At 43.5% G+C, this 26,356-nt stretch overlaps 1 protein-coding gene across 1 annotated transcript in view; it reads right to left on the bottom strand.

The window, feature by feature from the left end:
• Nucleotides 1-215: 215 nt before the first annotated feature.
• LOC144488247 (BICD family-like cargo adapter 1) overlaps nt 216-26,356 on the bottom strand; it is a 65,567-nt gene continuing 39,426 nt past the window's right edge. Inside the window, exons 5-8 of the mRNA XM_078206281.1 lie at nt 21,089-21,307; nt 16,349-16,479; nt 10,568-10,688; nt 216-5,438 (exon numbers count right to left, since the gene is read on the bottom strand). Coding sequence (XP_078062407.1) covers nt 5,244-5,438; nt 10,568-10,688; nt 16,349-16,479; nt 21,089-21,307 — 666 coding nt within the window. The 3' untranslated portion in view covers nt 216-5,243. The remainder of the gene's footprint in view (nt 5,439-10,567; nt 10,689-16,348; nt 16,480-21,088; nt 21,308-26,356) is intronic.

The raw sequence follows: 26,356 nt of genomic DNA, 5'->3' as shown, positions 1-26,356 counted from the left end.
TCTCCAGGCGTTCGCTTTAAACTGGTTCATCTGTCCTAACCCTTAACCCAGGGGCTGCTGAAGAGCAGCCCACCAAAGATCAGTGAACCCAAGCCGCACTGAATTCAAACCTTGCAGTGTAATGTTTGGAGTTCCACAATCGGCAGTGCACTCAACCACAACTCAGTCAAAAAGACAGGTTTAAAATGCAACAACAACACAACCATCTTCCCGTCCGCATTCCTCTTTATTAATACAGTGGCTCTGGGACAGACACACTTCATAGAAATCTCTGTTTTAAGGAGCTTTTAAAGCTCGGTACAAGACAGGGCTATAAAAAAGGCAGCAGCATTTTTACTAAAAAATAAGCATTTGTATAATGTATCTCTCTTCATATACAAATTAAACAGTAAACTGTATTTCATTTACAAATAATCTCTACTGTTATGAAACCTTTTCAATATAGAAAAAAATCCAAGCTCTATATTATGTACAGCAAATTTAAGCCACTCTGTGACATTCACCGTTTCTCAGCAGTGAGATGCTCCTCAGCGCCCCACTCTGGAGGGAATTTATTCACAATACATGAGCTTGAACTGTTAAGACTGGGTTTGCAGTTATTCTGATCCATCGTGCATGGTATCCATGTTGAAGTCTCCAGTCACAACAGGATTACTACATTCACACAGCCCTGCCAAATGCAATCGACGGAAAACGGCGAGCTAACTGGCTCCTCGAGCACTGTAGCCAACTGTTTCAGCGTCTATTCCTTTTGAATTGGGTTGGATTGGCACTGGGCTATTCACTCCCTTTGTCAATAAGGCTTTATACAGGCGTGTTGTGGGAGAAGAACACTGGGGTGTGGGGTGCATGGACCATGGTCCAGTTTGGGCCAGATGTGTGACGATAAAGAGCAGCAGTGCTAGGAGTTCCTGCTGATTGCTTCTGAGGTTAATGGTGGAATGGATGCAATTCTGGATTTTAAATGGCTTGGTGAGCACCCGTGCCTCTGGACACCACACTCACTCATTCAAGCAATCAACCTTCTTAACAAGTGCAGGCAAGGTCCAAAGCTTATGCCAGTAAGGGTTAATATTTTTAAGGCAGTGACCCAAAAAAAGGTGCTCAGATGACATTGTAAAGCACAAGAGTGAAAGTCAGATAGCTGATTTACAATCTCTAAACCTCCTGAACAGTTTGACTTTTATGAACACTTTGTGCCTGTTACAAGCACCTGTGGTGTGGTGTGAGAATTGTATTTGTATAATTGACAGGGCCAAGCAGGTCCCAGCCATGAATGAAAAGACGTTTCTATATACTGAACAGGAAATCGGGTGGCAATTTTACAATCAATACAACTGCAGAGACATTTATTATTACACAATCAACAGCTGATGTTGTTAGTTTGCCACTCATCTGCAATTTCACTGACTGCTGAGACACCAATTCTCATTAATACAGGAGCATACATGTGGGGAGCAGAAAGTTTAAAGACCATCTAACGGAATAGTAAGTGATCTTACAGTATATATTGTGGGACAGTATTCATGTCTCAGCCTGGATCTGTGCTGATGGCTTGTCTTGTGGAGAGAGGGAAACAGAGTTAATGTTTTAGGCCTGTGATCGTTCATCAGAACTCCTGTTCCTCTCTCCACAGAGGCTGCCAGGCCTGCTGGGTATTTCCAGCATTTTCGGTTCTTATTTCAGATTTTCAGCATTTGCAACATGTTGCCTCCACGTTGCTTAAACTGTTAAGACTGGGTTACAGTTATTCCAATCCATCGTGCATGGTATCCATGTTAAAGTCTCCAGTCACAACAGTATTACATTCACAATTCACAGAAAAATAAATCACCCTCTATTTTTCGACCCTCCGCTTCTGAAGGTGCTGATAATACCGAGATGAATACAGTTCCATCCTCCATTTTACTCTTGACCTGTAAGCTCAGACAGGTGATGTAAACTACACAGAGTTTGCAGCTGTGTCCTGACCCTACCCTCACCTCTATCCACAACTCAACTGATGTTGCCCCAACCCAGGGAGCAGGTAAGAGCCAAGAATCCACTGCTGCCCTGACTGACTTGCATTAGTTTAACACAGTGTGGAGATCAAACCTGAAACCTTGCTGTTCTGCATGACTTAGTTTCATCTGATACTTAGGATTATGTAGCTGGGGTCGGTGCAAATAAAACCCACAACCAGAGTAAGACGTACCAAGTGTGGAATCAATCTCACACATTCACAAAATGACCATCTCACACACACGCGAACACAGACATACACACACCTAAACACACTGTGCTGATTATTTGTATTTCATGGGCCAGTCCATGTTCCCTCTAAACAGATAACCAAATCTTAACCCACAGTCTATTATACAGGCACACAGCACAGTAATGGACAATGCACTACTCCATGCTACTCAGACACATGGTCTACCTGTGACCACTACACTGTACCATATACTGTCCAGTTACAATCACCTAAAAATGTATCCGGATTATCGTTCTCAGCGAGTGTCCAACACCATGCTATGCCTGCAGAGGCCATGGTTACCTGCTGTACACAACCCCACAACAAATATACTATCCCACTCACTGTGTACCAATTAGGTACACATTGCATCTACAACCTATTGTAAAGGCACACAGTATACTGCCCCATGCTGTACTCCATTTCTCATGCTATATGTACAGCAGGTGGTGCCACTGTACCACAGAGTACTGCAGCAGCAAATAGCACACAATCTTGTACAAGACCTCTCAAACACACATTCCATACAATAGTGAGGTGACATTCAGTGGATTACTCATTATAACATGAAAGCACGTGACAATCCATCACATATCATATGTGGTGCACTAGCGAACAATATAGGCTTGAGGCACACATTACACTAGCCCACACCAGAGTGGACACGCGTAGGATATATTTCTAAATATACATGCACATGGTGCATTATCAGACAGGTACACATATACACACTACTGGAAAGGCACATGGCACTCTGCTGCACAGGTACAGAGTGCACTAACCTCTATAATGCTGTGTAGGCAGATGACGCACAGGCCCAACAACACTGTCCATGGTGTTCTGTCATATATCAATCCTAGAGAATACTGTGCAAAATGTACAGTACATGTAATACTGTATTCCACAGGCAAGTGTGCATCCAGCACCGTATTACACAGGCAATGTTCCCTCTAAGCTGCATGGCTGTTCACCAATCCCAAAATACCCGCATAGGCCAGACACATGCCAGTCCCTGCAAATTACTGCACATGTGCTGCTGTGCAAGAACATTTAAAGGGGCCACTAACTTAAATTGCCTATGCACTCCAAAAAAAGGTTGTATACAGACATACTATGTTCAATGTATATGGCACAGAAATGATGCACTAACACTATATATACCCACTGTGCATTATACCACAGCTCTTTAAACACAGTATCTAGCACCCTAACAATAATGCGCAGTGTATATCATTCGTGTGTGGTTTATAGGCACATGGTGCACACAACTTATTGCACAAGCAAAAGGTGTACTATTCACATCAGACATGTACATAGCACATTATCCCACACAATTCTTCACACGTATATTCCCCCACATTATCACATTGGTGCCTGCACTTTTATGCTGCATTATCTCACTATTCCACACAGAATAATCTCACGCTTTCAAGTACATGTCACATGTCTCCATGTTTCTGAATAGACACAGTCTATAGCCTACACAGTCTATCAGACATACAGTCCTTAACTATATCATACCCGTTGCACCATTCTATCCTACATTATCCAGGCACACATTTTGCTTCCTCAACCTAAACCACATTCATTGAATAATTCTACACTATAGAAGTGTACATTCCACAGTTTCAAACTATTCTATGCATCTTGCTATAAATTAGTGCATTATCTCACACTGTTCTTGCGCTGTCCACACAGACAGCACACAAAATCTTTTATCTCACCCTACATCGCCCTCTGTATGATCCTACACTTTACAGTATTGGTACATAACTAACTATACCGGATACGACTTTGTATCCAACTCTTCACTGAATGTTCAATAAAAGTAAAGGATGCTAAAAGTACATAACATAGCCATCAGCATCTGAAAAGAGAAAGGTCACGTTAATGATGATTCTGCAAAAGGGTGCTGAGGGGGGACTGTTCCTTTGTGGGTGCTCAGTCAATTAACTTTTCCCTTTAACAACAAAAAAACACACAAGCTGCATGCCTGTGATTTGCTGAGATGAGCACCCGGCTGCCACTGCTCCCAGATGAGTCCCCGAATCGCCCGATTGTTCAAGGCAAAGGTCCCTCTTTGGCTTTGATTAAACTCAAAACATGAATCTGCCTTTTTTCTTTTCAGGTGCTGACAAACATCGTGTAAGTCCTGTGTTTTTCAGGTTCCTGGCACGTCTCATATACAAACATCAACCGTGATCCTGTACTGTGCTGTGCAGGGGTTATGGTGCAGGACACCGATTGAACTATCCTAACACTTCATACTCTCACAGTGCTCTCCCACACCGAAGTGGCACCCACTGACATTCTATACAGATGGTATTATGGAGCACTTTATACACAAACACCTAGTGCACACGAACACTGTACTTGTGCACAGTGCATTATCTTGCACTATTTTGAACAGGCACGCGTTGCAGACACTGCATTCTACAGGCACACAGTGAGCTGCCCACGCTACACATGCACATGCAGCAATATTCCATATGAATCTTCTGAGGTGCACTGTTCACAGAGTGCTGTACAGTTACTTGCTCACTATGGATGCATATGGGTTTGCTGTCTCTTATAATTCTTTAAAGGCAAACAGCCCAACTATCTGAAATAATACTGCACAAACATTCAGTCCTTCATAGGTCAGACATTCCTCAACTCATACTTTTAGTTTTTTGTGAAAACAATTGAACTTAGCAACACAATTTGTTTTAACCTGTTATGTACAGTATGGTCGTGCAACACTCCACGTACAAGAACCTTTGTCAAAGACTATTTTGGCACCAGTTATAGCAGAGAACATCTCCAGCAACAAGGCTACCTGACTTAGCCTGCATTAGCCAGGCTTTGCTCCACTATGCCATCCTGCAGCCCCTTTGCAGGTGAATGGAAGCATTGCCTGAGCCCAGGAAGAATGAGTTCCCTTCCTAATTCAATGAAACACTCTTTGTACAAAGAATCTCTTGAAGCCCCGCCAACTCCACAATGGTCCCTTTAATAATTACAAAGAAAATTAATTCTTCTTGAAAAACGAGAAGGGACGTTTCCCTTCTGCCCTAATGACCTCTTCGCGGTTACGTTCCGGTCTCACTGAAGAGATGACTTTGTGCCTCATGCTACAGCTGTTCCTGTAGGATTGTGCTGGCGGACGACACTCTCTCTGTTGTTTGTCCATTAACTGCTGGTCAATGACCCTATGCATGTCATCCTGCAAGGAAAGGAATGGGAGTCAGCATTCAACACACACATTTAGAGTTATACTGACTGCAAGGAAGCTTCAGATTACTTCACAGAACCAAATGTTGCTGCAAGCTACACCTGTGTGCTGTTCCAATGCAGGCTAGAGTGGCACATTTACAGTTCTGCGAATGTGCATTGTTCATACAGTGGTCAGATGGAAAGGGAAACGAGGAAGGGAAACGAGGAAGGGAAACGAGGAAGGGAAAAAGATGAGCAATGAGGGAAAGGTCACAGCTAAGCAGAATATATTCCTAGCATTGAGGTACAGGAGGATCAGATACTGTCCAGTGGGAAAAAAGCAAAATACTGCAGATGCTGGAATCTGAAACCAAAAGAAAAAATGCTGGAAAATCTCAGCAGGTCTGGCAGCATCTGTAAGGAGCAAAAAGAGCTCTCGAGTCCAGATGACCCTCTGTTAAAGCTTTGATAAAGAATCATCTGGAGTCGAAACATCAGCTCTTTTTGCTCCTTACAGATGCTGCCAGACCTGCTGAGATTTTCCAGCGTTTTCACTGTCCAGTGAAAGCTAGGAGGTGCTGTCCTGAGGTGGATTTGGGAACAAGGATGGAGGTGGGGGGGCCAAGACTAGCTTCTACAGTGAGAAAGGAAAATCAGGACTGGAGAACTGAAGCAAGGAATGTCTCGCGTTGCGGAGACAGTGAGGAGGAGGATTTGTGATGACTGCAGCCAAATCATCAAGTCCTCAGTACATCATTAATGCTGGGCTACCAGGCACATGCTAGAATCTCGCTTCAATGTAATAGAGTGAAGCAAGTTTAGAAATAATTATTTCCTGAAACAGTCACTTAAACTGTTTCTCAGTTTGATCAAGTTGCTGATCTTTTATGGCAGATTTTGAATTTTCAGCAACAGCCGTCAAGCGAACGCAAAAACCAACTGGCAGAAACCTCGCAGGGAATGATCGGAACTATTTCCAGCAATGAAAGGGATCAAATATGAATATCTATTGCATGTTCTCATTCTTCATTGTGACTGGTATTTTTGTTGGTGAGTACAGTATCTGTCCCAGGAGGTGAAATACGCTGAAGGACATTAATTGGAAAGATTTGACCCAGCCATGTATGGCAGAGACTTAATGCAGTATGGGTCAGACATAAAGCATGAAGCTTATACAGAAGGGGCTTGCTGGAATTACTACTCTAAATACAGGATCATTCACAGGCTAGAAATGAACTTTAGTGGCATTGCCAGTTGTGACATTGGATAATGAGAGACAACTGCCAAAGCAATCTGCAATGAATATCATTATGCTTCAGAGCTCTGATAATAAGGCTGAATAGATCAGAAAGAGACAATAACAGAAGGTTATTTTGATGGTCGCATGCCAAGCATGATCTGACCTGCAATGAACCTGAGAAGCCAAGGTTCAGTCTGCCTTGGGTCTGTCAGTTATAGCTACATCACATGGAGAGCTTGATTTAATGACTGGAAATGGCTGAAGGATGCATAGTGAGAGAATGGAAAACTCAAAACTCAGAAACAGCCAAAGATGAAGAATGGATGGAATGGAGAAACGTTCTAACAAGTGGACATTACAATGAAAGCTCACCTCAGAGGCAGGAGGGGGCTTACAATAGTCTGCTTGTACAGTAGCTGGGAAAGGCCACTAGATGAGAAACCAGAGGAGCCAGATAGTGAAAAGCCCTGAGGAAGCAAACTGCAACAGGAAGAGAGGGAAGAAAACACAAGACTGAAGCAACAAGAACAAAAGCATTTCTCTATTGGACTACTTCTATTATGTTACTTGAGACTGGACATGGTACTTAGATTGGATCACACAGTCAGGATTAAGGTGATTCCACCATATGCTACTCACCTCAAATACTTAGAATGAGCTGATCCCCAGGTCACACAGAGATTTCCCCTGTACCAGCATCTACCTTGTCTAGGGATCCCAAAGTGATGCTATCACTTTGATACCAACTACGGTCCCGTTTACTCAGGCACTCAAAAGTCAAATCATGTGTCTACTACAATATCAAAGATGTGCGAGTTAGGTGGAATGGCCATGCTAAATTGACCTTTCATGTCGGGGGATTAGCAGCGTAAATATGTGGGGGTATGAGGATAGGCCCTGGGTAGGATTGTAGTCGGTGCAGACTCAATGGGCCAAACAGCCTCCTTCTGCACTGTAGGGATTCTATGAATACACATATTTAAGAGAATCCCCTGTTTAATGGGCCCGGCTCGCATCCTCCGAAATCCATCCTCGTTTCTTGCAAAGCATTTCCTTACAATTCACAGAATGATGGTTTCTAGTTCAAACAGAGTCTGAACTCCCGTTTCTATGAACATGCCGGTAAAGAGAATGAGATTCTAGATATCCAAATTGGATGTGAACAGGAGTGTGGCGTTTCACACTGTAATTATAAATTCATTTTAAGTACGAATTACTAATGTGTGGAATGAGCTTGTTCATTCAGTCTCCTGTTTACAATATTAATTTATGTGGTTGCAGGACTCAGCACCTTAATACTGTCCAGTACAATTTAGTTACTTGTCACAAGTATAATCCAATATTTTACATTTTAAATGTACATTACTTTGCATTTTGTAGTCTTTCCCCCCCCCTCCCACCATGTCATCTATTCAGCATTTCCCTTTCCTAGGATGCCAATGCAGCAGTCAAACTAAGCTGCCATTTTGAATACACAATTCAGACGCAACCATTCAATCGAGGCGAGTATACGGATTTTGTGCCATGCCATCTTTCATTTTCTAAAAATGGGGATATCTGACCCCTTCCGAGATTCATGAACGCAATATTCATTCACACTGATTTCAGCTGGAGGTGGCCAAGGTGTGACCTGGAGCAGTCGAACAATGGCGGAAGGGAAATGCTCGACATTTCAAAGGTGAATGTCCACGTGTTAGTGAAGTTCACAGGGCAGCATTATGGTTTGGTATAGGTAGAGCCTCCAAGGCCGACTGGAAACCACAGAAGGCGGAACTAGAGTACTGGACTGGAGATGTTCAATAAAATTCTTATATTTTCAGAAAGCACATGCTGACATTTCACATTAGTTAAAGGTACATGAGTTGAAGACAAATTAGCAATGTGATTTGCAGTCGTCATTGTAATGGGCAAAGATGCCAATACATTAACAGCATGAAATGAAATTCCATGAAGTGGATTCTCTTAGAAGGATCAGCATTTACCAGTAAAATTATCCCAATATACGTAAATTCATTGGTATGGGTAAAAGGCATTGTCTCATGAGAAAGATATTCACTCTAGTTATTCCAGTGAACAACAATAAAAATCCATCTTTGGAGACAAGGTTACTTAGCAACACATCATATTTTAAGCAACATTTCCTTCACATGAGTGTGTGGAACAATGAAGCCTGTTCAGTAGCTGATTTAAAATTTACTGGAATATAGTGATAATATACTCAGAAAATCTCAATGCAATCAAGCAGAGTCAACATGGTATTGATAAAGAGAAACAGTGTTTGACTAATTAATTGGAGTTCTTTGAGGAAGTAACAAGCAATGTGGATAAAGAGAAATCTGTAGATGTACTGTACTTAGATTTGCTGAAGGCAGCTGACAAGATGCCACATCAAAGGTTATCATACACAATAAGAACTCATGGTGTAGAGGGTAACATATTAGATAAAGGATTGGTTAACTAACAAGAAGCAGAGTCAGGATAAACGGATCCTTTTCATTTTGGCAAGATCAGTGCTTGGGATTCAAATATTTACAATTTATATCAATAATCTGAATGAAGGTACCAAATGTATGATTGATAAATTTGTGGATGATAAGAACATTGGTCGGAAAGTAAGTTGCGAAGAGGACGCAAGGATTTTGCAAAGGGGACATAGATAAGGATAAGCGAATGGGCAAAAAGTTTGCAGATGGAAGTATAATGTGGAAAAATATGAACTTGTCCAATTTGAAAAGAAAAACAGCATTATTGTTTAAGTGGAGAGAGATTACAGAGGTATTTGTGTGTCCTGGTATATGAATCACAAAAAATGAGTACGCAGGTACAACAAGTGACTAGGAAAGCAAATGGAATGTTGTTGTTTATTGCAAGAGAAGGAGAATATAAAAGTAGGGATGTTTTGCTACAGCTGTACAGAGCACTAGTGAGACCACATCTGGAGTACTGTGTGCTGTTTTGGTCTCCTTATTTAAGAAAGGATATAAAAGTTCAGAGCATGTTCAGTTGACTGATACCCAAGATTGAGGGGGGGGGTTATCTTATGAGGAAAGGTTGGACACGCTGGACCTGTATCCATTGGAATTTAGAAGATCAAGAGGCGATCTTGTTGAAACAAACAAGACCCAGAAGAGACATAACAGTTGGATACTGAAAGGACATTTCCCCTTGTGGGAGAGTCTAGAATCAACAAGGTTAAAAATAAGAGGTCTCCCATTTAAGACGGAGATGAGAAGAATTTTTTTCTTTTAAGTGGGTTGTGAATCTTTTGAACTTTCTTCCCCAGAGAGCAGTAGAGGCTGGGTCAATGAATATTTTTAAGTCAGAGATAAATAGATTCTTGACCAACAAGGCAGTCAAAGGTTATCAGGATTAGAGGGAATGTGGAGTTGAGGGCACAATCAGATCAGCCATGATCTTAATGAGTAACAAAACAGGCTCAAAAGGAACAAAGGGCCAATCCCTGCTCCTAATTTGTATCTTTGTATATTCGCACATATATGAATCATTAAAAACTGCATACAAAATGGTGTCACAGTGGTTAGCACTGCTGCCTCACAGTGCCAAGGACCAGGTTCAATTTAGCCTTGGGTGACCATCTGTGTGGAATTTACACATTCTCCCAGTGTCTGCGTGGGTTTCCTCCCACAGTCCAAAGATGTGCAGGTTAGGTGGATTGGCCATGCTAAATTGCTCCCTTAGTGTCCCAAGACATGCAGATTAGATGGATTAGCCATGGTAAATGTGTGGGATTATGGGGGTAGGGTGGGCTTGGGTATTCTGTCAGAGACAGTCAGTGCAAACTCGATGGGCAGAATGGCCTCCTTCTGCACCATAAGGGATTCTATGAAAATAAAACCTGTTCAAATTGGTATTTGACCGAGTGGTTCATCCTGACCTACCTGCCAGGCCTCCAGCTGCTGCGAGAGGTTGAGTTTCTGTTGGATTGCATCTAGAAGTTGGCTGTTGAGTGACATCATGTCAATCTTACATTTTGCCAGTTCCATTTCCAGAACGTTCTTCCTGAAACAGAAAGCCAGAATGTTATCTTTACATTATACTGTCATGTCTAAATATTCAATCATGCAGCACATTGGAAGGAGCATGCTGCTTCAGAAGTTATGCTTCATGTGGAAATAAATCTCTCAGACTCGTAAGATCCATAGGCAATCTATAGGGCAACTACATTTAGTCTCAGGATTGGGACTGATCAGCTAAAGTTTTATTGCTTGTCACCATCCAACATCCTCTATTAAGTCCACCTACGGACATTAAACAAGGACTAGATGAACCACCCATCTTATCGTGAGCAAAGCCAATGTTTGCTGTCTATGGCCATACAGAGTGATTTGGATGAGGTGCCAGAGATGTCTAGTACCTGTGGGAATATAATCCATAAATCAGCACTTTCTAGAGAAGAGGAACAAAATGGACTGGGGAGGGAAATGCTCCACATCTGACCTGGACCCAACATAACTCCCACCACATTTGTTTTCTTAAAAGTTGCATTGCAGAGTTTACCTGGGCCCTCATCGTCGACCAGGTCCATAAGCATCAGTTATTGGCATGAATTTTATTTTACTTTCAGCAAAAAGGAGGAAATCCACTGAGATGGCAACAAAATGTAACAGGAGGTGGTACGAAAGGACCAACTCCAACCTCCTTACCAGCTCCATGTTACCCTGTCCATTTTCTCTATCATGACTCACGTGCAGATGCATTCCACCAAAGGCAAAACATAACTTGAAGAATTAGGTTGATTGGCTATGCTAAATTGACCCTAGTGTCAAGGTAAATGCATGGGGTTGCGGGAATAGGGCCTGGGTGTGACTGTGGTCAGTACAGACTCGATGGGCCGAATGACCTACTTCTGCACTGTAGGGATTCTATGCATTCTATAATTATTTCAGACTCATTTGGTGATACTTTATAGAACAATTTAAGAATAGCCTATGAACTTTTTGAAACATGGCCAGGTGGCAGAGATCCTTTTTGCTAGATTTGGCAAATTTCCTGCCTTCTCACTATACCCCACAATCCTCTCTCTCGCCAGAAATGCACTGAACCTATTCAATTCATCCACTAGAATGGCTTCATCAGATAACTCATTTGGCAATTCTGCTACTCAAAGACATTCTGTTCAAAAGGTCTTTCAAGATGTCGTGAAGCTTAAGCATCCAGCGAAGCAAATTCAAACGCATTTGAAATCTGCAATGTAAACAGATTACAGGAAGGCTGCAAGGTGAGTAACATTAACAAGGCACACTGCCCATCGTGTGAAGGTCAAGACTCTGATTCTGACCAGAAACAAAATCATTTTCTTGTCAAGGTGCAACTTCAGGACAGAAGCAATCCAAGGCTGAACTAAGTTTATTGTCAAAACTGGATTTTTCACTCATTCATTTTATCCCTGATCACATGGTTCCAACAGTTACCTCATGAGGTACAGCAGGAGCACTCAATAAGGCAACCTTATTGAGATATGTAGGATTCTCAGCATAGATGCTGAGAGGTTGTTTTCCCTCGTGGGAGAGTCTAGGACCAGAGGGCACAATCTCAGAGTAAGAGGTCGCTCATTAAGACAGAGATGAGGCAGAATTTATTCTTTCAGAGGGTAGTGAATCTGTGGAATTCTTTACCACAGAGGGTTGGAGAGGGTGGGTTGCTAAGTATGTCTAAGGCTGAGATAGATTTTTAATCAGTAAGAGAATCAAGGGTTATGGAGATAAGACGGGAAGTGAAGTTGAGGATTAACACAGATCAGATCAGTCATGATCTCATTGAATGACAGAGCAGACTCGATGGGCTGAATGGCCTACTTCTCCTATGTCCTACGGTCTAGGGTATCTCCAGAAGTAATACACATGATTCACTACTAGCAGATGAAGTAACGCTATGCACTTTATCTTACAATTCGAAATTCAAAGTAACATAGAGATGAAACTATCCTGGAAAGATCTTGTCGATGCATCTAAATTGACAAAGTAACCTTGCTGGTTCTTGGCTTCTTCTGTTTTTACGGTAATCTTCAAAGCTCTGACTAAACTCGATTGTTAACATTTGATTGGGTCACCATGATATTCTTTTATTTGGGATTTTTTTCATGTAAATGTTTTCCCAGAACTATTCTGTCGCATCTTTAGTATGCAACGCAAAGAATTTTCCTACAGCATAGTTTACCCTTATACAGCCTGCTTGCTTGTTTCTGACCAAGTTGAATGCACAGGTGAGACTGACTGCCCTGGTACAATCTATCTCCCCATTTCTTTGCCGCCTTGCTCTCAATTTCTTATTTTACACTCAAAAGAGGTTAAAAATGTATAAAATATTTGATTTGATCTGTCACGTGTGAGTATACAGTGAAAAGTATTGTTTCTTGTGCGCTATACAGACAAAGTATACCCTACATAGGGAAGAAAAGGAAAAAGTGCGGAATGTAGTGTTGCCGTCATAGCTAGGGTGTAGAGAAAGGTCAACTTAATGCGAGGTAGGTCCATTCAAAAGTCTGACAGCAACAGGGAAGAAGCTGTTTTTGTGTCGGTTGGTATGTGTCCTCAGATTTTTGTATCTTTTTCCCGATGGAAGAAGGTGGAAGAGAGAATGTCCGGGGCACCTGGGGTCTTTAATTATGCTGATTGCTTTTCTGAGACAGCAGGAAGTGTAGACAAAATATGAGAAGGTCATTCTACTGATCAAGCCCTCTCCTTTCAAATTCTGTGTACAACCCACACAGTGGGAGCAGCACGGTGGCACAGTGGTGAGCACTGCTGCCTCACAGTGCCAGGGTTCAATTCCAGGCTTGGGTCACTGTCTTCGTGGAGTTTGCACATTCTCCCCCGGTCTGCGTGGGTTTCCTCCGGGTGCTTTGGTTTCCTCCCACAGTCCGAAAGACATGCTGGTTAGGTGGACTGGTCATGCTAAATTCTCCCTTAGTGTCAGGGGAATTAGCAGGGTAAATATGTGGGGTTACAGGATAGGATCCGAGTGGGATTACGGGGATAGGGTCTGAGTGGGATTGTGGTCGGTGCAGACTCGATGGGCCGAATGGCCTCCTTCTGCACTGTAGGGATTCTATGATTCTATCATGGGCAGGTGAAGAGTATATCATCACAGTTGTTCCTTGTCGATGGCAAGCAGGCTTATGGTAGTCAGGAGGTGAGTTACTTGCTGCAGAATATCCAATTCCTGACCTGCTCTTGTAGCCACAGTATTTATTTGGCTGGCCCATTGTGATCCCCAAGATGTTGATGATGGGGTTTCGACAATGATAACACGAGTGAATATCAAGGGGAGGTAGTTAGAGCTTCTCGACACAGGGATAGCCATTTCCTGGCACTTGTCTCATGTCAATGTTACGTGCCACCTAATCTGTTTGGGCTTGTGCTGCACAGGTCTTTGTGCATGCAGGCATGAACTGCTTATATATCTGAAGACTTACAAATGTCCCTCAAATGACTCAATGGTATTTTCCTACCCATCACCTTACCCAGAAGGTCACTGCAGGTATTGATCACTTTTTGTGTTGAGATGCTCCTTGATATTCCTCCTGGGCTTACTCTATCTGGGTTTCTGTTTTAGATACAAGATTAGAAGGGTCACTCTGGTCCTCGGCTGGAACCTCTATTTACAGAACTCCGCAGAAATATTCACCCCACACATTTCTTTGAGATTGTGAGCCTTTTGGACTGCGGACAGTTAACTTGTTCCTAAAGTATGCTTCAAAGAGTTCTATGTAGGGCAAATTCCAGTTTGACTGGATTGGCGTTTTAACCATAGCAAAGTGAATACAGGAGTGGAAAATAAAGGATCATTAACTGAATGACACAAAGGCAAAACAGGAAAAGGAAGAATAGAAAAACAGGAAAGACAGGTGCAATTCTGAGCAGGAGACAGGAATTGTAATTTCACACTTTGATCTTTAAAAGCAAACATTTTAATGATTGAGTAGGGTGGTGAGAGGTGTGTGAAGGGAATGGTTTAATAATAAACTCTGCTGGATCAGTCTGTGATGTGAAATCATCTCACTCTTTTTCTAGGTTACACTCCCACTTTTCCCACAGTATTCCCATGATATATGCCAAGTATTTGCGCATGTGCATGGTCTGTTTCACTAGTTCCCAGATCTCCAATATCCCTCCAAACCAGTTCCCAAGAATGATAGGAAAGTGGTCCAAAAATGATTGCCTTTGATTTCTTGTCTGGTCTCTGCATAACCCCGACAATGAGTTTGGGAATTTGGTGATCTGTGCTGCACAACCACCCCATATTGATGCTTTAATAATTATAATATAGGGCAGAGCTGAAGGATCAGTCCCTGGAGTGCTCAATAGTCCAGTTGCTACCTTTTATAGCTCATTAGTTACCCAGTCAATTAATAATCCAATTTACAAAATCCCTGATCCCATGAGCTCCCACTTCAGGTTTAAGTCTTCTCTGATTGGTTTTATCCGACATTATGAATGTCAAGGGGCTAATGATCAGTTATGATAATCTTAGCTGAGATTGGGGGAGGGGGGGAGGGTTAAGTGAGCGAAGAGTAGGTTACTCAAGAACTGTTGAAATTATTTTCCCGACATATTTTGCAAAATCAGATCTGTTTGAAACTGACGATAAATGCGGGTTACCCCGAGATCTTCACTTCTTCATCCTGGGATACAATTATATTCAGATCTGCACAATTAGCGTTGCAGTTAGACAAATTTCTTTAGACAGGTGAGTCAGAGAGCAAGGTCAGCTGTTTTCATACTTTGCAAATTCAATAATTTGGGCATTACAGATGCACAATGTCAAGTGCGGTGGAATTCCTTTTGGATATGATGACAATGCATTTTTTTTATTAGTTCACATAATGTGGGCTTCTCTGACTGGGCCAGAATTTATTGTCCATCCCTAATTGCCCTTGTTTAGAGGACATTTAAGAGTGGGCAATAAATGCTCCCTTTCCAGCAACCCCTTTGGTTAAGATTTGGCATGAGATCAGGTGCAATGCCTGTTCTTGTCAGCTTGTATCTAATATGTCCCTTGCCTCAGGACCATGAATTGGGTTGAATTTGAATTGTTTTTTGGAGCAAGCAAGGAGGTGGATTATGGGCTTGCCCTGTTCACTCTGGCTTTGTAACTCTGAGAAAGGAATACATTTCAAAAGTCAATCACATTGCTGTGGGTCTGGAATCACAGGACCAGGTAAGGACAACAGATTTCCTTCCCTAAAAGACATTAGTGAACCAGATGGGTTTTTACAACAAATCGACAATGGTTTCATACTCATCAGTAGAATATTTTTAAAATTCCAGATCTTTAACTGAATTCCAATTTCACCATCAGCTGTGGTGGGATTTGAACCCAGGTCCTCAGACGATTACTCTGGGTCTATAGAATAGTAGTCCAGTGACAATACCACTTTTCCACCACCTTCCCTGGATCATAGACTTAGTCAGACTACAAGCTATTTGAATGGATATTGACACCAGTACAAAGGTCATTGGAAAAAGGATGATTTAAATTCACCGTATTGAGTATTTGCTTTGGGCAGGAGGGGGGAGCGTGGCATGGTTTATGCTGCCAAATACTACTGCTGGAGTGGGATTGATGTTGAGGTAATCGTCAGCTATAAACTTTAACTGTGGCTCATCTTAGCCTGGAGTTGCTCATGGCCATTCATCTTCCTCTGACCAGCTTCTTACCGTGCTACGGCCTCATCCAGGTCGCTGAGAGCTTTCTGAAGCTGCTTGTCTTGTTCCTTTTCTTCAGATGTCACCTTTAACTTGTCTCTCTCCTCTTTCACTGCATTCATTTCCACTCTCAGCAGCACCACCTAGAAAGACAACATCAGCAAGAGGACAAGTCTTGTAAAAATCAGCCCACAGAGAGCAGTCCAGAGTTCACTATGCAGTATACCTGACATTCAGGGCCTGATTTTACCATTTTCATTCTGAGTGCTGAATCTAGGCGCAATTCAGATCCGACTTGGAAATCTGCTTTCAGGCACCCCATACGCACTCACCTGAAAAAATAATCGCGGCTCGGAATCGCACCATGGGCGGGGCTTAGCATGCCTGAAACGATCGGAGCTCTGAACTGTGCATGCGCAGTTGGAAAAAAATTTGAAAAAGCGCACCCGTGTCAGATCGCTCCCGGGCCGCTTTCTGCGGCCCGGGAGCCAAAAGCGGGAGCGATGGCCCCCACAGACATCACTGGCCCCCTTATCCACCCACGCCCCCGCTACCCAGACCGATCACGACTCCCTGCCCCCTTCCCCCCACCAATCGTCCGCAGAGTGGCAGCAGACCCCCCTGCCCCCCCCACCAGAGATCCACCTGCACCGCGCCCCCCCCCCCCACCCCCACCAGTGAGCAATCGGGGCTCCCCTTCCCCCTCCACACCAGAGGTACATCTTACCCACCTCCCCCCAGAAAATAGTCTGGCCTCACTCCTTCCCCACCGCCCCCTCGCAGAGAATGGTCTGGCCTCCGCCCCCACCACCAGACAATGCTCAGCCCTCCCCTCCCTCCCAGACAACGATCAGCCTTCCCCCCCACCACCAGACAACGATCAGGCCTTCTTTCCCCCCCCGCCCCCAACCGCTCCCCACCAGAGATACATCTGACCCATCCCCTCCTCTCCCCCCCCCCCGCAACCAGAGAATGATCTGACCCACCTCCCTCCTCCCCCCCACCACTGATCTGAATTAAAGAGCCATTGGAAACTCTGAATGCGCCTCTTCAGCAGCTGGAGCGCCCGATTCAGACTTTTATTCAGCAGGTTCATTTTGGCATGATTTCAGATCGGCGAACACGGCGGTAAAGGGGGAAATGCTGATAAAGTTGGGCGGGCAGCTCATTAATTCAATTGAAATACATGCAAATGCATTTAAATCGCCGTTGCGCCCATTTTGGGCGTGAATCGGATCACCGCCATTCCCGGATTTCGGTAAAATGGCCATCTGCGCGGACGCGGATCGCGTTAATGGCCTCACACCCGACTTTACCACGTTTTCGCGCCCGAAAATGGGCGTGACGCAATGGTAAAAATAGGGCCCTCAGAGTCCATCTTGAGCCAATGTTCCACAAAGCTACGTCAACGCTGTTTTATAAATCAAACTTAGAGCGCAGCTTTCTAAAGCGTTTATAGATCAGAAGTTGTGGTGAAAAGAGAGAAAAATGTCACTGAATTGGTAGGATGTGCCTTTGAGAGGTTTTGGCAGTGTATTAGTTTTACAGATGCTTTTTGCTTTACCTGACACAGGAGTGCTTCAAGCTGAAACTGGATACCCAAATAGGAAAGTTTTCCCCTCTTCAGTATTAAAACCATTGGTTGAATGGTGTGCACACCAAATAACACATGGAATTAGAAGCTGTTACACCCCCACAAACACTGGATGAGAGTGCTGCACGCAGATAGCAGTGAGGGACGGGTGGCAGCAATGATTGGGCCTGAACTTCCTCGGAGTGGTATTAGTGTCGAATTGGCACCATTGGCTCTCCAGGCCCAATTTCTTTCCTAATTGTTTTTGATCCTATCTAGCCCAACGGTTCAATTCAGGCCAGGGGAGGGGTGGGGTGGGGGGGGCCCCGTGGAGACAGGGTGTACCTGGAGCCTAGCAGCAAAGTGCAGCCAACGTGAAGGAGGCCACACCCCCCTTTTTTAATGGCATGAGCTGCCCTAAACAAGGGAAGCTGATCTTCATTCTGTTAAAGGAGGTGGGCATCGCTAGCAAGGTCATTTTTCGAGGGCTCTTAAAGAGTCAATCAAATTGCAGTGGGTCTGGAATCTCATATAGACCAGACAAGGTAAAGGTAGATTTCATAGAATTATAGAATCCCTACAGTGCAGAAGGAGGCCATACAGCCCATCGAGTCTGCTCCAACCACAATCTCACCCAGGCCCTATCCCCATAACCCCATGCATTTACCCTAGCTAGTCCCCCTGATACTAAGGGGCAATTTAGCATGGCTAATCAACCTAACCCGCACATCTTTGGACTGTGGGAGGAAACCGGGGCACCCGGAAGAAACCCATGCAGACACGGGGAGAACGTGCAAACTCCACACAGACAGTGACCCAAGTCGGGAGTCGAAACCAGGTCCGTGGCGCTGTGAGGCAGCAGTGCTAACCACTGTGCCGCCCTTCCCGAAAGGATATTTGTGAAGCAAACGGAATATTCTATGACAACCGGTGACAGTTTCATGGTCACCATGACTGAGGCTAGCTTTATATTCCAGATTTATTAACTGAATTTAAATTCCCCCAGCTGCCTTGGTGAGATTTGAACCCACGCCCCCAAAACATAAGCCTGGGCCTCAGGACTGCAAGTTCAGTGACATTACCACAATGTCCGCAATCTATTGATATAACCCAGGTGGAATCAGCTGCATTAAGTTGCATTTTTGGATGGTCCCCAGGGCAGAGAAAATGCCCAGGGGAATTTTCGCTTCTGGGCAATGGTGTGCAAACTTTACCTGGGAACATCCACAGGAATTATCTTTGAGCTACTTCCCGAATACAATGCTGGGCAACACGGAGGTTACGGCTTTATGCAACAAATTTTCAAATGGCCACTGCCTGAAGTAGATGGGCCACAGATTCCTGTCACTGGCTAGCATGTAGATCTCCTGCCATGCTCCCGGCCTTTTTAGTTCCAGGTTCAGGTGGGGTAGATGGCCCAAACAAATGGCATATTATGACCACTCAGCAGAAACCGCTGGGCATTTGCCAGTCAGCGTGCTGATTGCAGAGGGACGGAGGGAGAGTGGATGACCACCCCCACCACCCCCCCTCCCCCAAGAACATCTCACACTCCATAGCTGTCCAGTAACAGTACATCTCTACATCTCTGGATGTCCAGTGGAAGGGTTGCCCCTCCACATTGATGGCCTGAGAGCTGGAGTACTTATAATGATAAACATTTTAAAAATCTTTTCACCCCCCCCCCCCCCCCCCCCAAACATCTGCAGCTCCTACCTCTGATGATAGGGTTGCTGACCTATCATTGCAAGGAGCTTCCTGTTGGCACTGCAGTCCCAGAAGCCTGCCTGCAACCTAAACTAGATGGTGAACATGCACCCTAAACACAGTCTTTATAGAAAAGGAATTGAAAGCACTTAGATGCTTTGAGGTTTGCTTATAGCTGTCGAACAGAACTAGGACGTTCATAAACAGTGTGGTTAGGAACAATGGGGAGTACTTAAGATGCAGCCAACCATGAAGGGGAAGATAAATAAACAACCCTTGAGCATGTAGCGTAAAAAGCATTAAACTGTAAATCAAAGGCTAGTCCAAGGACCGTGAAATTGAATGACAACAAAGCTGTCAGTGCCATGCACCAACCATCATGCACCAACCATCATGCACCAACCATCATGCACCTATCTATTCCAATCCCATTTTCCAGCAGTGGGCCCCATAGCTTTGAGCATTACAGCGTTTCAAATGCTCAAAGTCGATCACCTTTCATCAGGACTTGTCATCCACGAAGCTTTGTTCAAGTGGCCAGTGACTTGATGAAAGGTCATTAACCTGAAAGATTAATTCTGTTCCTCTCTCGAAAGATGCTGCCCACCTGCTGAGTTGTGTCATTTTTTTATATTTTAATTGAAATAATTAGACCACTATCTTTCAAATGTAGCTTTTTTTCTAAAATATTTAAGCATTACAGTAATATCTGTATAAAGACTCTCTGACAAAGGGTCATCCAGACTCGAAACGTTGGCTCTATTCTCTCTCCACAGATGCTGTCAGACTGGCTGAGATTTTCCAGCATTTTCTGTTTTTGTTTCAGATTCCAGATTCTGCAGCAACTTGCTTTTATGGAATCCTACAGTACAGAAGGAGGCCATTCGGCCCATCGAATCTGCACCAACCACAATCCCACCCAGGCCCTATCCCCATAACCCCATGTATTTACCCTAGCTAGTCCCCCTGACACTAAGGGGCGATTTAGCACGGCCAATCCACCTAACCTGCACATCTTTGGAGTGTGGGAGGAAACCCACGCAGACACGGGGAGAATGTGCAAACTCCACAGAGACAGTGACCCAAGCTGGGAATCGAACCCAGGGTCCCTGGCACTGTGAGGCAGCAGTGCTAACCACTGTGCCAGCCTGATTATATTACAATATCTGTTTTTGGTGGGAGCCTGTGCACCTATAGGGAGCTGAATATGTTGACCATTGAGACAAAGTGCATTTAATGCAATAGCATGCAAGCAAAATACTGCAGATTCTGAAAATCTGAAATAAAAACAGAAAATGCTGGAAAAACTCAGCATGTCTGGAAGCATCTGTGGAGAGAGAAACAGAGTTGGTGTTTTGAGTCTGTATGACTATTCTTCCAAGAAAATTCAACCTGTATGTACTTAGCATGTGCCCGGTTTGAATTTGCCTACTGTGCACACTGTGCATATGAGTTCATTCAAACTAACGTACCGTAGACTCGTTTCCATCAAGAATGTTCTGGATCAGGCGCTTGAGTTCATGCAGTGCCGTGTGTAGGCTCCCTGTGGGGATATCTTTGGCAGAGGAAGTGTCAGAAGATTCATCCATCGAGGAGTCAGTGGAAAGTGCAGAGTCCGTGATGTCATTTCCTCTCAGGTGTGAGCACAGTGAGCGTACCTGGCAGTAAGCCTCCCAGAGTTCTATTCTCAGCTGTGATGAATGGAGAACAATGCTGTGAGTTTTGCAGAGAGACATGCGGCAAGCTGAAGATACAACTATACAAACAGTACATCACTAAATCAGATCAAATCTGCACCTAAACACAGAACCTGGCAAAAGAGAGCTTGATGTGGATATGCAAACACTTGAAGCAACAACTGGAGCCAGTCCCATGGGCAACCCACAGCTAAGGGCCTTGCATGGCATCACCTGGAACCTCTTATAGAGTCAGAGGTTTACAGCATGGAAACAGGCCCTTCGGCCCAACTTGTCCATGCCGCCCTTTTTTTTTTAAACCCTAGGCTAGTCCCAATTGCCCACGTTTGGCCCATCCATAGGCATATATTATATATATGCCTATCTTACCCATGTAACCGTCTAAATGCTTTTTAAAAGACAAAACTGTACCCGCCTCTACTACATCTCTGGCAGCTTGTTCCAGACACTCACCACCCTGTGTGTGAAAAAACTGCCCCTCTGGACACTTCTGTATCTCTCCTCTCTCACCTTAAACCTATGCCCTCTAGTTTTAGACTCCCCTACCTTTGGGAAAAGATATTGACTATCTAACTGATCTATGCCCCTCATTATTTTATAGACCTCTATATGATCACCCCTCAGCCTCCTACGCTCAGAGAAAAAAGTCCCAGTCTATCCAGCCTCTTCTTATAACTCAAACCAGCACGTCCTTGGTAGCATCCTAGTAAATTATTTCTGCACTCTTTACTTCAGCTGTTTGAAATTCCTTCCTGCAGTGTCTCCAAATTTTCTAAACAATTACCTTTAGCTCCTCAGCGTCAGTAATTTTCTATCCCAATTGCTACCTGCATTGCTTCCATGCTTGAGCCAAACTCTGGAGATTGAGTCACTAACAATTTGATTTTGAGGTTAAACACGACTAAACCTGATAATTACCGCTGAAAGATGAACTCCAAAATCAAGGTAACGTCCAATAAAATCCAACATCACCATCACTGAAGTACTGCCTTTCTGGTCTGATGTTCATAGCTGCTTATTCTGATATAGAAACCATTGCATCTTCTCTAGACTGGTAAGCCTATTAGAATCCTGTTAGGGACTGTTAATGTTTGAAGCATTCCAAATGTACTGTTAACGTAACACTACATCTTGTAAAGACAGTTCTGCTCTCTATTCCCTCCAAGAGTTCCCTTTTTTAATGAAATCTTTACAGTTCATTCACCTTTCCTGGCACCAATTCAAAAAGGTAAAACACCCCTCTCTGGAATTCATCAAGAAGATGCCTGAAGATTTCCTTTAGGATACCAGTAAAATATTGAGCAATCTGTTTTTAGTTGAACACAACCTACTTTCAGCAAAACAGATCTCACTGAAAAATGTCATACCCTGGAGGCAGATCACAGGCATTTGTTTGCTCTCAGTTTTTCTTCTACATCCACTGCCTCTTTAGGTGGTTTCAGAAAGACTTCTCTCTGAAAAGTATCGCCATGTAGAAATACATTTCTTACACTGATTTAGCTACCTGGAAGTGTAGACCAAAGGATTTTCAAGATTATTTTTCCAGCTGTGGGAGAATCTATCTAATATCTGTGTCTTCCAGTCACACTTCACAACTTAGCTACTGGGCTCGCTATAGCCTTATAAATCCTGTCTCAGTACAAATCTACCTGTGTGACAAAGCTGGTGGATCCTTGTTAGGTACCTCAGAATAAATTCAAAGTACTCTCTAACTGTCTTAACTCTCTTATTTTGCCTCTCTTATTAGGTTATTGCCAGGTTTATTATCAGCTACCCTAACTTCATAGTCATGAGAACTCCTGGTTGTGAGACTGTTCTGTGGTCTTTACTTCATTATTCAATCTATTGGAGCTCTGGCCTCCCATTCCACTTTTACATCTGTTCGGATTAGTTCCAGAAAACTGTTCTCTTGCAGGATTGGAGATTCTTTCTCCTGTTCGTTTCCACACAAGAGTCACTTCTGGACTGTATCAGTAATTGCGCTCTCTCATTCTCCACTCTTTCACCCAATGCAGGAACCTTGCCTCTTCGCCATCATCCTGAACATTCAACCAATATTTACGCTTACTAGTAGCTTTTGCTGCATGTCCCACATTTGATGCAACTCTCCATTAAGCCACACTGTTTCATATGAAATCCAAGTACCCATTTGGGACAACTGGCCTGTGGATATGTTTGCACTGTCGTGTGAATCATGATCGCTCACATTATCGAAATCTAGCTGTTGATCTACTATATTCTGTTCCTAAGAAGACATCGTAAAACACATCAACATTTGAGGTGCCTTGTTTACTTCTATCAGTTGCACAGATTTTGGGATCTTGTAATTAATTCCAATTATTTACGATGAATAAACCTCAACAGTTTTGATCACCATGTTTGGTAAGCACTGTTATCATTGAATACCTCACTAGGGCCATTCCATAATGCTCCAAATCTCCTGAAATAAATTCTCTTTCAGATGGGCTAACATGAGGCTGAGTGCACTTCAAAGAATCTCTGAGATCTCAATCTTGACGAAAACCCATCTCTCTATATGTGCAGCATTCAAATAGGTCGACAGATATGAACAAATTGTAGCAGGATTATCATCACACAGAACAAAAGACAGGTAGGGATTTCCCCCAGAGTAATTGATGGGGACTACATCCTCCAACGATATGGCATGAATTCTTTGCACGGGCAGCTCATGCCAAGATGGTTGTTAACTTGTAGTTTTTTGGTTGATCAGCTAAAATGTCATGCCATATTTAATTGTGAATGCAAATATGCATCATAGAATCCCTACAGTGCAGGAGGCGGCCATTCGGCCCATCGAGCCTACACCGACCACAATCCCACCCAGGCCCTATCCCCATAATCCCACATATTTACCCTGATAATCCCCCTGGCACTAAGGGACAATTGAATATGGCCAATCCATCTAACCCGCACATCTTTGGAATGTGGGAGGAAACTGGGGCACCCAGAGGAAACCCATGCAAGCACAGGGAGAATGTGCAAACTCCATACACACAGTGACTCGAGGCTGGAATTGAACCCAGATCCTTGGCGCTGTGAGGCAGCAGTGCTGACCACTGTGCCACTGTGATTAAAGTCCAACAGACTAAACCTGGTCACCAGGTCTACAGAACATAGAATGAAAATATTTCTTTGAATCATACCATTGGATCCATTTAACTACCTTGTTAAAGTCGCATGTTAACGGAAGGCTTACAATAGGATCCAGTAGCACGCTTTGATACTTTTTACAGATTTTACATTTCTCACTAATCTCTTCTATTTGTCTCATATATACTTCAAATACATCTGCATCTATCTGGATTTTTAGCTTTTAACAAGCAGGATGAGTAAATTGTTTTTGTAACTTCAGGACAGTTTGTTTTCTTCACTTGAATTCTTCACAACTGATCAACAAATACTTCAAATCCTGATGAGAAACATCAGTCTTGTCAAGGGAATACATAATATTCTTCCAAAAATAATTGCCTTTTCCTTCTGTCATGTTTCAATTTCACCTTTTTCCGTAGAAGGTTTACTGAACAGCGTTGTATCACTACTACACCAGTACTTGTAAAATAGCTTTCTCCAGCTATGTTAGATGGAATTACAACTCTCTTTGGTGACTTTGAGAGGAGGTCTTGTGACACAGTGGGTAGTGTCCTTGCCTCAGAGTCAGAAACTCTGGGTTCAAGTCCCAATGTGACGATACTGTGCTGTTAGGAAACATATTTTAATCATGTTTCTCTGCAGGATGTTTTGAGCAGTCCCTGGGATTTTGTTGCAGCTGCTTTTGTCTGCAGTCATGTTCTCTATTGTTATTGAAGTAGTATAATTGATTCAGTATATAGGATTCCAATCTCACCTTTTGAATTTCATTTCCCTTGGATTTCCAAATACACACGAGCTTCACCTTCCAAACACAATTTCAGGTCCTTGGCTGTGCCAAGCAGAACACCACGGCTCAAAAGTGTACCAAAAGCCCATAGCATGGAGTCACCAACTTCGGCTGTCTTCTCAGATCTTCAGGGCTTCTCTCGCACCCACTTTGCTTAAGGTCTGCTCCCTGCAGCTCGTCCTCTATGTTGGAGCCTGCCTCTCTGCTCCTTTCTTGCAATTTAACTTACCAGGACTTATTTCTGTTCCATATCTTTGTCCCTTAGCCGGAACTTCCTTTCTGGGATCTCTCCAAAGCCTGCGCAGGCACACAGGGTCGCTCTTAGCCTGAAGAATGTGAAAGGGTAGTGCTGCACATGTGCGACCAGTTTCCACCGGCGTGGCACGTGTGGGAGATCCGAAGTTCACCAGTCCCGACCTCCAAACTTCAGATTATGGTCAATTTAGTTAAATGACATTTCCCCTCGGCCTCCTCTATTGCAAAGAAACCACCCCGAGCCTATCCAATATTTCCTCATCGCTAACCTTTCCATTCCTGGCAACATCCTCATTAATCTCCTCTTTGCCTTCTCTAGTGTGATCACATGATTAAAACCATAAGCAATATTCTAACAGTGATTTTAGCATAACTTACCTGCTCTTATATTCCATGCCTTGGCTAACAGAGAAAATTATCTTGCATGCCTTCATAGAAACCTTATACACCTGACCTGTCTTCAGGGATCTGTGAACATGCATTCCAAGGTCTTTCTATTCGTCAACTCTTATCTGTATCTTACAATTTATTGACTAATCCCTTGCCTTGCCAACTCTTCCCAAAGGCATTACCTCGCACTTTTCCTGTCCTTAATCCTTCTGTTGTGCTGAGTATCTGGATTATGTCAAAATCTGGCAATCATCAAGTCTTCTATTCTTTGTGTCATCGCAGAATGTTTCAATCATTCCTTAAAGGCTGAAGAGAATGACTGCTTATTTCCCAGGATTTTGTTTTAAGGCAGCTGACATCTGATCCAACAGGCGGTTTCCTTATCCAAAAACTGACACTAGTTAGAACCAGAAGCCTGGCCACATTGGATATCTGATCATCCAGTAGTTTAGCAAATGTGATGTGAGAAAAAGCTTTTACACACAACGGATTGTTGAGCA

The sequence above is a fragment of the Mustelus asterias genome, unplaced genomic scaffold (genome assembly GCF_964213995.1).
Source record: "Mustelus asterias unplaced genomic scaffold, sMusAst1.hap1.1 HAP1_SCAFFOLD_1408, whole genome shotgun sequence".
NCBI lineage: Eukaryota > Metazoa > Chordata > Chondrichthyes > Carcharhiniformes > Triakidae > Mustelus > Mustelus asterias.
The sequence above is the reverse complement of the archived record's forward strand: the minus strand, read 5'-3'. Positions and strand labels throughout refer to the sequence as shown.